Source organism: Pelobates fuscus, chromosome 8 (assembly GCF_036172605.1).
Source record: "Pelobates fuscus isolate aPelFus1 chromosome 8, aPelFus1.pri, whole genome shotgun sequence".
Classification (NCBI taxonomy): Eukaryota; Metazoa; Chordata; class Amphibia; order Anura; family Pelobatidae; genus Pelobates; species Pelobates fuscus.
Genome location: NC_086324.1, coordinates 67,751,431 through 67,768,937, shown reverse-complemented (window position 1 = coordinate 67,768,937; position 17,507 = coordinate 67,751,431). Strand labels below are relative to the sequence as shown.

Sequence of the window (17,507 nt, the reverse complement as noted above, 5' to 3'; positions counted from 1 at the left end):
CAGAGGATGTTGTGTACTCCTCAGCTAAAAGGGATTTATAATTTATTACTTTAGGCTATTTTTTGCTCAAACTCTAAATAATTTTCATCTCTTTATTTAAATAAGGCATGTGTTTCATAATAATATACATCATAAATGGAGGATTTGAGTACACACTAAGAAGCTGCATTTTCAGAATATCACGAACATTTCATTGTTTCATAAAAGGTCCCTTAGTATGTTTGCCTAGGGTTTGTAGTAGAATGCCGCAATTATTTTTATGATTTTTTATCTTTTGTGAACTGGGAAGTGCAGTCCCCATCTCTGGCACTCTACTGGATCCTTGGATCAGGCTGGATGCCTGGATCTCATACTGCTGATGTTGGCACAGGACTGGTACTTTATCAAATTTTATAACTAGGGTATATTTTTTGGGCTGAACATACTTATTTGATAGAAGCCGCCATGTTGCACTCAGAACTTACACACTGTAGTTAAAAGGTTAAGCTAGCCATCCAGATAAAGTCCAGTGTCATTAGATATGTAATGTATTTAAGTGCTTACTATGATTTACAATGGCATTGAAAATTAAATGGCATTGGCAGTATAACTGCAAGTAAGTGCTTTTATATATATATATATATATATATATATATGTATTATTTTTTTAATTAGGGTGCACTCCACAGGATTTGTTCAATACTGTGTTATTTTTAATAAATTCAAGAAAACATATACAGGGTTCTGATCAACATTTCCACCTAGATATGGTCTTTTTTTAGGATCCTGAGAAAGACCCTATCGGGGTTGAAACCTTGATTGGGACTCTTATTTTAATAAATTCAAAAAAACATATACACAGTATTGAACAAGTGTTATTTGTAATTTTAAATGTATATAAGTAATACAGTATTATACAAATCCTGTGGAGCGCACCCTCGTTTTTTTTTTTTTTTTTTTTTAACTATTCATACAATGCGGTACTGCACCAGGGCATCTTATAATTATTTTAACCTAACAGGTGAGGGTCAAGGGAACTGGAACGAACACACACACACTTACAAGTACTGAATCATGGGCAGACCACGATTTTGTGCAAGCATTTTCTACTGAAAAATAACACACTTTTTCCAAAATAAAACTCTGCACTCTTCGCACACAAAGCTTTTCAACAAGCTAAAGTTTAATTCCAGAGTGGTGTATTCCTTTTGACCACGTCAGCAATGACAAGAGAAGCTCAGCAAAAATGAGAGCAATTTGCATGTCAGGACATTATACAAAGCAAAACGGGTAAAGACAAACGTGTCTTGCTCAATAAAAAAACAGTAGTTGCCAGTAATGGAATTTCTTCTGATATGGTGGAAAACCCAAACTTTACGATCAGCAAGGTGTGCACTTCCTATCAGTCCTGCCGGGTACAGGAAACAAACTCTTGTACCGCGGACCGGAGAAGAGCTTGGCCACGCTACAGGGGAGGTGAGGAGAACACACAGAAGGGGTGGAGTGGGGGGAGGGGGGAGGAGAACAAACAAGGGCCTGCAGCCTCTGTGGGTGGTCCAATGACTGTTGAACCATCGCTCTTTTCTCCTGCACGCCGGCCCCCTCTGTGTTGTCCGTGATCAAATTGTGGTTGGCTGTAGATACGTGCATCGAATATCAGAATTTACACTGCATATGGTGTGACTCACATTTCATTACAAGTTGTATGTTTTTTGAAGCTATCAAGGTGCTTTGGAAACACTTATTCATACAATCCTGTATGTAGCAATATCCTGTAGATATATTTTAGGGATCAACAAATATTTATTTTTTTAGAGCAGATACCGATAATCTGTGAACTTTCAGGTTGATAACTTGCAGATATTCTGTACATTTACCATTTTGAAAAAAAAACACTTTTTCTAAAGGTAAATGCACAAAATATACATGCCACATGTAGTGGATGCAGTGTGTTTAGACAGGGGAGCTGTGTGTGTTTGGTGGATGCAGTGTGTATTTGTGTAGTGTGTATATATAGTGAATGCAGAGTGTGTGTGTTTGTGTAGTGTGTGTATACTGAATGTAGTGTGTGGTGTGCGTAAAGTGAATGCAGTGTGTTTGCGTAGTCTGTATATAATGAATGCAGAGTGTGTGTATATAATGAATGCAGAGTGTGTGTATATAATGAATGCAGAGTCTGTGTATATAATGAATGCAGAGTGTGTGTGTGTATTATGCAGTGTGTGTGTGTATATATATATTATGCAGAGTGTGTGTATATATATATATATTATGCAGAGTGTGTGTGTATATATATATATTATGCAGAGTGTGTGTGTGTGTGTGTGTGTTTCTGAAGGGATGTTATTTGTGTAAAATGGGGGGAGAGGGGCATGTTTTATTTTAATTTTATTTTTAATATTTATATGTTTATTTTTTATTTTTTGTCCCCCCCTCCCTGCTTGTTACCTGGCCAGGGAGAGGGGATATGTCAATCCCTGGTGGTCCAGTGGCATGTACTGAGCAGTGGGCGGGCCAGCAGCAAGCTGTTACTTACCTTCCCAGCAGCTCCTCTGTGTAAATCTCGCAGTCTGCGTGCCGCGCGGAGCATTGCCATGGTAACCCGTGGCAACGCTCTGTAGCCGCAGGACTCGCGAGATTTACACAGGGGAGCTGAAGAGAGCTGCTAGGAAGGTAAGTAAAAGCTTGCTGGGCCCCACCCAGGCATGTATTATCGGAAATATCGGGATCTCTATTGGCCGATACCAATATTGCCGAAAATACCGAATATCGTATGTTATTATGTATATAGCACCAGCAAATTCTGTAGCACTGTACAATGGGTGGACTAACAGACTCGTAATTGTAACTAGACAAGTGGACGCACAGGAACAGAGGTGTTGAGAGCCCTGCTCAATAAACTTACATTCTAGAGGGAGTGGGGTAGAGTATAAGTAGGGGTAACAAAGTAGGTTGCTAGAGGGTTATGTATTCACTGAGGGCTTAGTAGGTTCTTTTGACAGTTGCAGGAGATGTCAGGAATTTAATTGGTACACTTTCCTGAAGAAGTGAGTTTTCAAAGATTTTTTGAAGGAGTAGAGACTGGGTGAAAGTCTAACGGAGAAGGGAGTTCCAGAGAAAAAGGTGCAGCCCTGTAGAAGTCTTGAAGGCAAGTAGAGGTGGGAGTATGGACAGAGGATAGGTCGTAGGTCTTCGGCAGAGTGCAGGGGCCTCAACGGGACATACTTGTGTATGAGGGAGGATAGGTAGGTTGGAGCAGCATTAGGTAGGGACTTGTAAGCAAGCACCAGAATCTTAAACCAAGCCCTATATCTAACTGGAAGCCAAAGTAGGGACTGAGAGTGAGGAGGCATGGGAGGACAGGAAAATAAGCCTCGCAGCGGTCATGCCAAACTTACCTTTCTCCTATTGATTCCTCTTCTCTTCCTCTCTCAGAATCTGTTCTTTATAGGTCAACCTCCCCAACCACCTTTGTTACTTAAGGCCATCACCCACTGCTCATTGGTGTGTCCCTCCCCCCCTTTTGTCACTTAGAGCCCCCACCTGCTGCTTATGGGTGTGGCACTGATGAGAGGTAACATTATTTCATGATTTCTGAATGCAAGAAGGATTGGAAAACAAAATATGACACCCTCAGTTCTACCCTCACACAAATGAATACAGATTACTTTGCTTCCCCATTGGAATAAACTAAACAATCCTGTGCAGTGAAGGTTAGTTTAGACTTTCTCTCTTTGGAAAAAGAAAGCTAAACCTTAATTTCTGCAAAAACATTTTTTTTTCACCATTGGGAAAACTGCTAAACAACAACCCTGAGGAGATTGTGCAAACGGTTTATATTTACTTGAACATCAATAATAATGTATTGGACTATTTCACATTGGGAGGCCAGGTCTCATCGGACCAGTACATTGTTTTATATCTGCTGATAGGGGTTATTTCACAACAAAAATAAATTGCCATGTGTAGAACATTATTAAAGTACAAAGTGTTTACGCTACAAGTTTTGCACCCTTTTCTTTTTAATTGCTTCTCTAAGCAACAACCTCTCTCCAAGCAGCAGTATTACTTTCTTTTCTAATTTCATTGTCAGCCAGATCTCATCGTTCATGCTACACCATCTGAGTCACTTTCAACCTTTCGTTCTCTCTCCTCCTGTCATGTATTGTCCATCATTCTCATTTTCTACCTCATTCTCTCTAGGAGTCGCCATTTCCCTGTTTTTCATAATATCTCTGCCTCTATTTGTGTTTATATGAACTTGACTTTGGAGTAAAAAAATAAAGCCATTTTTATGCACACATAGAAAGGGGATAATTTACGGTGAAAAGTATTTATGCATGCATCACTTGGATTGCAAACAAATTAAAATATTGCTACATTTACAAATTGAACATGCAGACATTTATATACGTAGTTCATTCCTGCACACTAAGAAATTGGACTTGTATCTTAACAGTCCTATATTAATATCTAAACACGCACAGTTACTTCCATGAATTAGAGTGTTTTATAGTGTGTGACAATGTTCACAATATTAGGACATTCCATGGCATCCTAAAATCAATGGGCTTTAAAGCCATTAGGACGACCATAAAAAGTCCTGTAGTTTTGGAGTGAGTTTGGTTAAATCAGAGAAACGACAATGATTATATTTTTACTAAAACCATAAAGCGAGCAAAAACTGTGTTTATGGGGGGAAGGTTTTCCCCTCAATAAGCAGCCCATAATCTAAAGATAAAAAAAAAAAAAAAAAAGAGAGAAAGCACACACCAGGGTTAAAAATACATTATTTATTTTTAACCTTGGGGTATTCATTTAACTACTGGTGCTGTAAGACATATTCCTGTCAGCAACGACAATTCTTTGCTGATGCAGCAGCAGGCAACGAAAGCCTATCATGAGTATCTCCGATTAGTCAGGAATAGAAGTGGATACTGAACTGCAGAAAAAAAAGGAAAACTCTAGCAAGTCTCTTCAGCTGATCATGGGTATGACTAAGTTCTCAAATTACTTTGGCTCTTTTGAACACAGCCTTTGCATTTTTTTAAATGGGCCGTCCAGCCAGACCAATTGTTAATTAAAGCAGATCCAAAAATGTATTATACATTAAAATAAAAGACAATACAGAAACAGTACAATTATGAGACCAGGGGAAAAACCCGGCACCAACCACTAGCTCACAAATGTAGAGATGTAACAAACAGCTCTAAGTCGCGACTCATAGGGCTGAAAATACTTGCGGCTCTTAGTGCAATAGTGGTGGTGAAGTGAAAGGTCTCTGGACTGCTGTCTTAGAAATCTCGGTCTCAACGCGTTTCGTCCCGCGTTTTTCGGGACTTCCTAGGAGCTGTAGATGCTGTTGTTTCTTCTCCAACTTCTTCTCTTTTTATATCTTCAAATTCTTCGATCTTCGCGCTAAAAACCGCCATTGCGCATGCGCACACCGACATAAAGTTCCGTTCAGCTACGGGTGCCCCCAAGGACCAGTAGCTATCAGGAAGTCATCAGCGCGCATGCGCGGTCAGTACAAATCGCACAAAACTTTATTGGCACCGAGTACGGACACTAAATAACACTACATAAGTTAAAAGTGTCCGAAAGCTCATCACACTTGTGCCTAAATATAGATTGAAGAATTCTAAGACAGCAGTCCAGAGACCTTTCACTTCACCACCACTATTGCACTAAGAGCCGCAAGTATTTTCAGCCCTATGAGTCGCGACTTAGAGCTGTTTGTTACATCTCTGCATTTGTGAGCTAGTGGTTGGTGCCGGGTTTTTCCCCTGGTCTCATAATTGTACTGTTTCTGTATTGTCTTTTATTTTAATGTATAATAATTTTTTGGATTTTTAATAAATATTTGTTCATTTGTCAGTAGTGATTAGCGCCCTCACTAGGGGAGATTTACACCCTCCCCTTCCTTTCTCATTTCTTGTTTATAGGCTTTTTTTGGGGTGTGCCTGTTTGAGTGGCAGCTTTTTACTCCTATGATTTACTTATAGAACCTTGATTCTGGATCCCTTTCTATTTTGAATTATAGCAGATCAATTGGTTTTAGACAGTTCAATCACAGGCAGGCCACCAAACGCATAGGGCCCTCGGTCAATGACTAATCTGCCCACATGCCTTGTCTGCCCCTGAGCAGTGATTATTTTTCCATACCCGGTACATCTGCACACAAACATGCTTCTTGGTTATAACCAAACTGAATAGGAATGTTGCAACATGTTTCCAAAAGCAACTGTGGAAGAATAAAATCATGCTTAATAAAGACATTTAAGTGCCTTTATAAAATAAGTACTTCCTTAGTAATAACCTTTTATCTATTTATAATTCTAGCTAAATCTGTAAACTAATACAATTTTTCAAATGTGTATATTATGGTTAAATTGTACACTTCTAAGTCATTAGTGTAATAAGTGTAGCACCTGAGGTATGTAGACATGCATCTGAACAATCCTTCGAAGTCTACAATACATCATGACTACACAACAAGCAGAAAGTAATCTTCAGGTATGTATGTAATTTCACAAGCCTAATGTACATATATTGATAGTTCCTGAACGTTCACAAGATTAAACCCAAATGCCACAGATACATAAGTATTGGCATGACCTGCCCTCAATTCTATTCCAAGAACAATTGGTAATAAAACTACAACGTGACCTAGGTCCAATTCTGCAGAAAATAAATAGATAAAAAAAAAAAAAAAAAAAACTAGTTTAGATCTCTAACATTCAACAGCTTACTATGGTAGACAGGGTGAGCACATATTCACTCCCTTCTCATTGGGAATTCGGCAGTCACCCACATACATATGTACAAATAAGTCACAAGCAGCATCATATTATTTGAAAAATACTTACTAAGGGACATTCAGTCAAAGATGCAATGGGTATGTGTGAGCAACATTTCAATAGATACATACAATATAACGAAAGACTGTTCCTGCTATAAGGACATCGGACCAGAATGCTGCATCTGCTTGGAAGTAAGAGTAAGTATATCTACCATGTCCCTGTCCCTAAGGTGTTGCCATGGAAACAAATGACACTTTAGGGTTAACAAAAATTACAAAAAACATAGGGGTATGAAGTAAGATGTTAGAAAAGTATTCACTGAGGGCTTAGTAGGTCATTTTTAACAGTTGCAGGAGAGGAGTGATGGGGGGTGAGGGATAAAAACCTGCTAACAGTTTGATATGCTGTCTTGAAGAAGTGAGTTTTCAATGATTTTTTGAAGGAGTGGAGACTGGGTGAAAGTCTTACAGAGAAGGGAAGGACGTTGCACAGAAGAGGTGCAGCCCTGGAGAAGTCTTGGAGGTGAGCATCAGATGTGGGGGTACGGACAGAGGATAGATGTAGGTCTTTGGCAGAGTGCATGGGCCTCGATGGAACCTACTTGTGTATTAGGGAGGATAGGTAGGTTGGAGCAGCATTATGTAAGGACTTGTAAGCAAGTACCAGAATTTTAAATTTAGCCCTATGTCTAATTGGAAGCCAATGCAGGGGCTGACAGAGCTGAGAGGCACGAGCAGACAGGAAAATGAGCTGTTGAGTGGATACTTGTGAACAAGGTTAGTTCATTAAGCAAATGATATTGGGTTAGATCTCTACGTAACTTGAATAATTCAACTCTTGGCTTGAAGAAATAGTGGTATTTGTAGACTTTGAATGTTTTACTAACTCATGCGTGTGCTCCGAGAAGAAACTGAAAATGTTTTCTAAATATACTGCCTGCCATCCATGGTCAGTTATCTTAACTGGGTAAACGTTATATGTGTCACCTTCATTCTGAATTGTTTCCAAAATGTATTTTGTTCAGTTGAAGGGACAATCTAAACACCAAAAAAACTTTAGCTTAATAAACTGATTTTGTTTTACAGATCCTGCTGCAGTATTTAGGAATTAAATCACTTTGATTATGCAGCTCCAGCCACACCTTCCCTGGCTGTGGCTTCTACAATCTCCATATAAAAAATAAAATAAAAGTCACAGATATTTACATGCACATACGATCAAATACACATCAGGAGAGGAGTGGTTGAGAGAGAGAGAGAGACACACACATACCACACACCACTCTTGATGGACACATTTCACACGAAACCAGTCCAATTCGCTTAGCGTATGGGTCTCTCTCTCTCTATCGCCCCCCCCGGCCCACCCATATAGTGATTGCACTTTATTTCATAAACATTTTTCGCTGCTATTTATCTGCCACTGTTTTAATGTTTTAAATGCATTTTTGTATGGTTAATCAAGAAAGTTATGTGTAGTTAGAGCTGCATAATTTAAAAAAAAAATGGGATTTCATGGAGCAGATAATTGAGCAGTAAGACTGCAGGGGCATGATCTATACACTAAATCTCCTATAAAGGGACACTAGTCACCATAACAACTACAGCTTAATGTAGTTGTTCTGGCGAGTATAGCAAAGGCAGAGAGGATATACATAAACTATCCAGGAAGTACTCCCATCAGGTTGCTCTAGACAGACAGGGCCACAAACCCAGGAAAGATTCAATAGAACAGGGCACACCTTGTGATTTCTTCAGTAGGTAGCTTTATTATAAAGTGCAGAACAAAAACAATGTTTTAGCTCCTTGGACTTGACAAAGGTTGTTTTTGTTCTGCACATTATTATAAAGCTGCCTACTGAAGAAACCACCAGGTGTGCCCTGATTTACACTGTTTTATTGGTTCTGGTGAGTATAGCAGTCCCAGCAGGCTTTTTGAATGTAAATACTAGTGTGTACATTGCTGCCTAGGAACAACTCTAGGGGCAATCACTCAGATAATGGCTAGAGGTGCTTCCTGTGTCACACCTCAGTATGAACGTTCTCCATAAAGATGAATTGATTCAATCTCATATTAATAATCTGTCTATGGTAGAGCAAGCACATTCTTATTAAGACCTAACTTTTAATATAGTAGTTGTGGCAAACCTAGCCACTTCAGACTATAGAACTGTGTCTTTAAAGGTTGTCCTAAGCACTGCTGCCATATTGTGTTTAAATGTAATTTGCTTTCTGTATTGAACTGTATGATTACCTGTATCCCTATAGTATTCGTATGCTAGCACCCGAAAGCCACTAGCATTTACATGGTTGTTTCACGAACAGCAACTTTACCGGCTGTTCGTGAAACAAAATAAGTACCGAACCCAAGCCCACACACTGAGGGTCGTGTGGCACCAATTAACAGATTGCAACATTGTAGCAATCGGTAGTTAAGTGCTTTCCTGGGTCGCCGTCGTTCGACTACCGACCACGCAGCTGTCGGCCATCTTGGATCCTTTGTCTCCCCAGCGGTGTTTTGTCGTCGAGTGCCTGGAACTGAAAACGGCTACTCGACGGCACGAACACCGCTGTACTTCCAGGCCGTTCGGGAGTTCCGGTCTTCCCTTATTGTGGTTCCCCATCGGTGTTCGGTACTTTCAGACGATTTTCGTAATAAAGTGTATTTCGTGCGGCGTTCGGTCGTTTTAGCTGGGATCTGAGCGATACTCTCACGAAATGTGTACTCAGACCCCAGCTATCTACCGAACGTCCGTTCGTGCAAATAAAGTGAATATTATTGAAGTTATAGATTTTCATGTGAATTGCCGGTTCTGCTGCACGTAGCAGGGATAATCCACTTAACGGTGTATTTCAGTGGGAGTGTCCCTCTCGTGCAGCAGTGCCTGATGGGAGAAATGCTCCAAATGTTAAGTCCCCCATGTAGTCCCCTACTGTATTACCCCTGCTATGTCAGTAAGGAAACCCCTTGCATGGGGACTTGCATAAATACTGGAAGCTGTGAATAAAGACCTCAGTTGACTCCCAGAACTGTGTTTCGTCTGGTTACTGGGGGATTTGGGATATTGCCTTACTTTTCAGCGTTTGACTGTGGGTTACCTATTGTACCAGCGGAGATCGTGGATTTTACTATTGCAGCTCCGCTACAGTAGTTAAACAGGTATAACGTATTTAGCAAAAAAAAAAAATTTCTAAAAACATATAATGAAACCAGATAGGTTTTCCTAAGTGTAAGTATGTAAAGATTTATTTTCCTTTTGTTTTTCTCTGTCTTTTGAATTAATCAATCAGGGGTAACCCCCATTCCCTTCTATAAATCTCTAGTAATCTGTCTCTATTGCTATTTACCAAGTGGCTCAACCATTTGTTTTCACTTTTTTGTTCCTTGAATTAATTAATTCAATGCATCTCTCTGAGTAGATGCTGATCGGCGCAGTGTGGAGTTTTGCCTCACAGTTTAGCTTCTTAATGCATTCCTATGAGAAAGCATACTTTATGATCTCAGCCATGGATGTGGAGCCAGCTGCGTTGAGACCTGTGCTGCATGGGGAAAAGGTGAGCTTAAACATGTTATATAATGTTTGTATTCCCGACACTACAGTGTTACTTTAAGGACCAGGGTAAATCATTGTAAACCATGTAAAGCAGCCTTTGCAAAATGACAACTCCTATAATGCACTGTCACATTTAACATAAGGAAGTCAGTTTGATGGAGTATATGTGTGTGATCAGCCTTTATTTAGTAGAATATATCATTACTAAGCATGTGTGATGTCACAAACTGCAATTGGCTGGGAGATATCAGCCAGTTACTGGTTTGCCTGTGTGCCACTGGAGGAGGATCAGATACAAAAGATTTGCTGCAACGGAGAAATATGTTAAAATGTTTGTTATTCTAGCAATCGAAGGAAGCAAAAGTAAATTTTTATGACAACACCTTGGAAGGAGGGTAGTGCTCACTCCAGCTAATCATCATCAACTATTGAAGGGACAACAGCCTCTCTCTTTCACATGATAAACTCTGTCATGATGGTTCATAAAAGTGCGGATTTAAAAATAATTCTGAACTTTAATCGAGGGCAGAGGCACCTCCTAGTTGGCAATCAAACTGCCAGAGGTTTTCTTCCTCCACAGAGTTAACAGAAGCAGCTAGCCAGCGCTTGCCATCCCTCCTTCTCAAAAAGCTTTACTATAGCTCATTAAAAAGCATAGGAAAGACACAATCACGTTCACATGTGGCTTTAGCAAAGAGGCTTCTTAATGGTAACTGCCGGCCTGCAGTTTTCGCAAGCGGTTTTTCATTTAACCCCAAGAAAAAATGCAGAAGAAAAATACATGCATGTTTTCAGTTGGGATATATGGAATACTAAATTATAAAAAAAAATTATTTTTATTAAAAAAATCATATTTTCGGAAGGTTGAGAGAGCTGCAATAAAGGTTTACTCCATAATCACTTCAATGATTTTAAGCGGTCATGGTGATACACTGAAGATTTTTTTTAAACTATGTGCTGGGGTTAGTTGCATCCCAAGCACACGACATTTGCTTTGTTTTGGACTGCTAATGTCAATTCTGTGCATATTTTGTGTCTGTTATCATCACACATAGTGAGCAGGTGACAGACATGATAATCTGCTTCCTTGCAGGCTTAGCACCTACAAGGTAAAGATGGCTTCCCCTCCCTCCAACATACTGTAATCTCCCTCTCGCCTCTCTCCAATGCATAGTTATTTTTAGCATTTCCAAAACCATTCCTCCTTCCCTTGCGGGTCTGGAGCACGCGCGAATGCACTTTGAGTTGACAAAACTGTCCAATCACAGTTTCTCTATGACCACGCAAGGTTTGGCGTTGGGGGAGGAGGACACGGAACTCGGGAGCTTCTCCCATCGCTGGATTTAAGGAGAGTAAAATTTACTTTTTATTTTTTTACAGCAATTCGAGGGGAGGGGGACTATCTCCATAGCGCCGAATAGGGTATATTACACATAAAGAGTTCCCCCTTAAAAGGGTATAGTAACCATTTAAGTTGCTGGAAGTGTTAATTGCCTATGCCTGCAGACTTATTTTATAAAAGTGCAGATTTCAAGAGAAAATTAAACTTATTTAAACATTATTACAACTACCATGATCACGTCAGTGGTTTGAAGTGATGGTGTCTGGATGTGCAATGTTTCTGCTTGAAAAGATGCACATTCAGAGATATAGTAACTTGTGTCAGTGGCTAGTTAAACCTCGGTACATGTGACTTAGGCAGCCAGGAACTCTTATGAATTGCCAAATATCAAATCTGCGCAAAAATTATGTCTGAAGGCAAATGTGTCCTAAAGGTTTACAGCAGCAGGTTTCCCCGTCTTGCTGTAGTTTAAAGCAGAAGTGAGTGTGGCTCACAGGGAATAATTAGTTTCAATGTTTTTCTGTGAGTAGCATTATTGTGACTGCAGTGCATGGTGTGTGTCCCACTGTAGTGAGGAGACTGTCCTGGTGCTGGAGCAATGGTAATTGCTTTTAACCTATTCTATACAAAGTTTAGTGGACCTTTAGACACATTTTTAATTGCAAAGGAAAATAAATGGGAGCGTGCCCCCTTTGTTATTTCACAACAGATGCTGAAGATTGATTTTATTCTGAATAACATGACTTTGCATGGATTCTCTAATAGTACAAGACTAAGTCATTCTAAAATCATATAGCGAAATCATTCTTCATTGCAAGGAATTTGGCTAGCACAGTAAAAAGTTTACATTTTTATTTACGATGTTATTGGAATACTAAATGTTTTCTACTTGTTATCCATGCAGTATGTGCCTTTAGATGTACAATGTAACTGTTCAACGAGATCAGACTCTGATATAATGAGTACATTCACTTTAAGGAAAAGTCCAAGCATCATAACCACTATAACTGTCTGTAATGGTTATGGTGCCAGAGGTGCCCTGGCCCCCTCTCATTGTAATATGTCAAACTGTTTTTTTGACAATATGACAAGTTTCGTGGCTCTCTAAGGGCACCTGCGCTGCATCTAGTAACCCGCAGAAAAAGTCAGATGTCTTCATTGTGCGAGGCCTAGCTGTTTCAGGACAGCACTTATTGGCTGTGACAGCTCAGCTAAAGCTTTCAGCCAATAAGCACATCCCTGCTTAGTACAGTTTTGCTAAACAGATTCCCCTACAAAGAGAATTTTAATGCAGTTAGTTTGCAGGTGTGAGCTACTATTGATGAACATTTTTAAAACAGTAAGTTGACACACCATTCTAAAACATTATTAAGTAAAGTGAGAATTCTAGGTGCATTTTACATTTAAAGTAAAATATTAGCCGAACTAGAAAACTTCTCCTAGTCAGCTATTCTTTCCATTCTGCTACCCTGCCCATAAATTTGAAATTGACTATGAATTCTCACTTTCGTGAATAACCCTATTATAAAAATTCAACTGGGAGGGCTCCAGAGTGTTTCTGTGAAGAATTGTAGTAAAAAGAAAACTGAATTGTCAAATATAGATTAATATAGTCAAGCAGATTTGGAGAACTTTTTCCAAAAATATAATTTGGTTTTCAAATCACATCAATTTAGTGAATATATTTTAGTGATATTAGCAAAAAAATAGAAGCTTCACAACAAAATCTACAAAATGTCAGCAGAGACAATAGAAAATGTACCAAAAGGAATATTTGGTTGCTTTACATTTGGAAAGCTTAATTTGCATTGGACCAGAAACACCTAGAGTGCATATTCCCATAGGCATTATTACATGATAAAGTGCCGCTAAACTATAGAGAAGATTTTTTTTTAAAAAAAATTATTAAATTATTTTCTTTATATGACAACAGCAAAAAACCAAATGTGAGGAAGGCTGAACTTAATGGATGCAAGTCTCTTTTCAGTTGTGTAACTATGTAACATTATACATATAACAAAACAGTTAAAGAAACACTATAGTCGCCAGAACAACTACAGCTTAATGTAGTTGTTCTGGAGAGTATAATAGCTTCCTTTAGACATTTTCATGTAAGCACTGCCTTTTCAGAGAAAAGGCAGTGTTTACATTGCCCCTAGGGACACCACCAAGTGGCCACTCCTTAGATGGCCACTGGAGGGGCTTCCTGGCTCAGGGCTGCACAGTAAGCAGCCCTGCCGTTCACCGTCCCCACGCTCTGCATGGAGACGCTGAATTTTCCACATAGAGATGCACTGATTCCTCTTTGAGGCGGTCCTAATTGGCCAAAACGGCATATGGCCCCGCGCCGATTTTAGCCAATGCAATGCTTTCCCTATGGGAAAAAATGGTCCATTTTGATTATGTCAAAAAGGGGGCGATGCCAGCGTTGGCAGACCCGCGCTGCGTTGGAAATACTGAGAGTTTTTAACTTTTATAGGGGGGCTAAGAGGGGGCAAGCCACCTAAATGGTTTGTTTTGCACTATAGGGTCAGGAATACATGTTTGTGTTCCTGACCCTATAGTGATCCTTTAGATTCATTTGAGCAAGATGTCTATATAATAAAACACATACCAATCAGACATATATCGCATTAAATTGGCTGGTTCAGATGGTTATTATCCTTTAATCTATATAAGCAGTTTGATTTTTTTGTACAAGGGGCTTCAATTAAGTTAATTTATTAATCAGATCCTTAATCTCTACATTGTTTTGTTCATTAACGTTCGAATATTCATTGAGTGCCAGTTCTATTCGTAATTGAAACACAAATTAGTTTATTTCATACTGGGACTGTTTTAGTTTTCCAGTTTCTGGATATTAGAATTTTAAAAGCTACAGAGAAGATATTTCAATGGCTGAGCGAAATTTTAATACAAATATCTTCTCCAGACGATGTTTAAAATTTCACACATTCTTTAAATCATTTGCTTCTTCATGCAATAGTAAACTTGCTAGAGATGCTACTTTCATTAATCATTTTCAAAATTAAAAGACTTCTCACCTTTCACAAGTAATCTATCTCGGATAGACACTCTGCGTACAGAGTCTGGAGCTGAGCTGGATGTTCTGCTCCCTCTCACACCACTGTCCCGCTTCAACTTGTTCGCTAGCGTCAACATGACGCTTCTTTCTACCTGTAACACACACACACAAAAAAAATAGTTATATCCGTGAATGCAATAACGTACCTAGATTTTGTGTGAGATTACATTTATATAATGATGCAAAGATCATTGACAGGATCGTTGACAGTGTGAGTTTGTACTTAGCTACTGGTTTAAATGTAAATGTCAATGAAAATGAGTGTTAAAATTACACTCCAGGCCCCTAAAGCACGTTGGTGCAGATTTCAATAGAAATTGTAAATCAGAATCCTTCTTACTTCCTGGTTTGGTTAGCCCAGTGGAGCTAAACTCAAGAGGCAGCAATTGATCAGAGCACCTGCCTTGCAAAGACTTCTCATTGAGCTGCACTGAATTAGTAATTGGACAGCCACAGAAACTCTAGGCTAAGGAAAAAGGAGGAAGGGCATACAAAAGGCTTTCAGAAAACATTTGCGAGCGGTTACCTGATATACCCCCAATTAAAAAATGCATTATCTAGATTACTATTATCTTATATTTATTTTTAATTCTGCTCTGGAACGCAAATGCACTTTTAATGTACAGTGAATAATTATAATCTCTCAACTCCTCCCACCCTTCCCCCAAAAAAACATGTGAAGAGATTCACAAAATCTTAAATCTTGGGAAATAAGCCAAAAAAGCACGTCAAAAGTGAATAGGTCATGGAGGGCTTAGTTAGTATTAATATAAGCAAAAAAGTGGTTGCGATGGGAAAATCCATATGAAAATTGATATCTTGGCACTAGACCTTTAGCTTCTCATCTAATGGACTGCTGACACTCTACTAAAATTAAAGGGTTACTACAATCACCATGCCACTTCAGAGATTTGAAATGTTCATGGTGGTAGCAGCCTGGATGTGCAATGTTTCTGCTGGAAATACTGCACATTCACATTTACTAGTTACACCCCCGAAACATATGAAATAGGCAGCCTGGAACTCTGTTATGGGCTAAGTAATGTCAATTCTGTACATAATTTTATGTCAGTTGCCAACGCACACTGCACACTAGTGACAGACGTACCAGATTTTTAGAAATCCTCCCCTTCCAAAAACCCTCTTTTCCCCCTCTATTTTCTGGCTCGAATTACATGCATGCACTCTGAGCTTATGAAATGGTACAATCACAGGTATCAGGCAGAGGAGGGATATTTTTATTTATATAGCGCCATCACATTCCGTAGCGCTGTACATTGATATCAGCGCCAGAAGCTTTGTCCGACACTGGATTACATGTAAGCTTTAACACTTTCTTAAATTTAAACGTGGGGAGGAGAGACCTAATAGCAATGCCCAATAAGGCGTTGCAAGTCTAAAATAGCTAATGTCCGCAAGTATTAGGCATGATTAGAAATATGCCATGGTGAACCAAGCTGAAAAATTGTACACACAGCTAAAGAACACTGCAAGCTCAATAGCTGAAATTGGCACCCAGACGACTACAATGGGCAGAAGTGGTCTGGGTGCCTGGAGTGTCCCTTTAAAGAGCACCCTGATAGCAATCCCCAGCTCTTGAAGACAGCTAGGCTTTAGGCTGAACATCTTGGGAAACATAGAAATTATTTTAAAACGAGCGAGATAGGACTGAGGTCAATGTGGTAAATGCAGCAAAACTTTTTTTTCCTTCTTAAAAAATAAAATAAATAAAATCTACAAAATTGAGCATTGGGATAAAATAGAGCTAATTATTTAGGGCAGAAGCAACAACAAACCAGATAAAAGTTGTGTTGGCACTGGACAGTCCATTTAAATAGCACACACAGCTAAAATAACACTGCAAGCACATCACAACAGCTGAAATAGTTGGACAAAACACCAAAATATTTCCCTGAATAAGAGCATTGGTCTGACACACCAGTTAAAATGTGCACAGCTAGTGAGCATCATAAAGCTGAGAAAGGGAAGGACATAGTAATCATATTAAAGAGCACCCCGATAGCCAACCCTGCTACCCCAGCTCTTGCAGACAGCTATGTTTTAGGATGAGCAGTATGGGATTCTTGAAGAATAAAAAAAAGCTTGAATACGAAACGTTAGCCATCATCACTGCTATAATCAGATCCTCCTAAACACAGTCCTAGTGAAATGTGCAATGTTGTATAAATCAGAAACTATGTTATCTGTATGACATAATGACCATAGATAAAGCTTAATATACACAGCACCGAGCATATAATGTTATTAAGTGTACACTGTGTGCCCCTCTAGGTGAGTTTTATGTTTTAACTTCTTTAAAAAAAAAACAAGGCAGACACTGACTGTCACCTGCCCTTAACTGATGCCTTTTCCAGGGGGGTTAGTTCCTGGTGTCTACGAAACCCGTAAACCCGGCTTGGTTGGATCTGGCTTCCGGGATAACGTCCCGTTCCTCACTCCTTTAACAGGGCCGCCATGTTATTTCCCATAATCCTCCACCGCTCCGACGTCACCACGCAAGAACTTGGCCTACGTAGAGAGAGCGAAGAGACGCCATCTTGGAAGTGGTTTCGCCAGGACAAAGAGTGAGAGTGAGTGTGTGCGCTGGTATTGTCTCCAGAAATAGTCCCTGCGGTCTGACATCGCTTTTGGAGAAATATAGTGCTTGAAAACACACGATAAAGTTGTCTGAGTATGAAATTGGAGATGTAGTGAGTTAGACAGTCCATGTACATGGTTTAAGGC

At 39.4% G+C, this 17,507-nt stretch overlaps 1 protein-coding gene across 3 annotated transcripts in view; it reads right to left on the bottom strand.

Moving 5' to 3' along the window:
- Positions 1–17,273, bottom strand: part of UBE2F (ubiquitin conjugating enzyme E2 F (putative)) — a 233,784-nt gene extending 216,511 nt beyond the window's left edge. Inside the window, exons 1-2 of one of the 3 annotated variants that reach the window (XM_063429974.1) lie at positions 17,106–17,273; positions 14,722–14,854 (exon numbers count right to left, since the gene is read on the bottom strand). In XM_063429974.1, the coding sequence (XP_063286044.1) occupies positions 14,722–14,839 (118 nt within the window). In that variant the 5' untranslated portion in view covers positions 14,840–14,854; positions 17,106–17,273. The remainder of the gene's footprint in view (positions 1–14,721; positions 14,855–17,105) is intronic. The other 2 variants (XM_063429977.1, XM_063429976.1) reach the window with 2 other exon arrangements.
- Between the last annotated feature and the right edge of the window lie 234 nt (positions 17,274–17,507).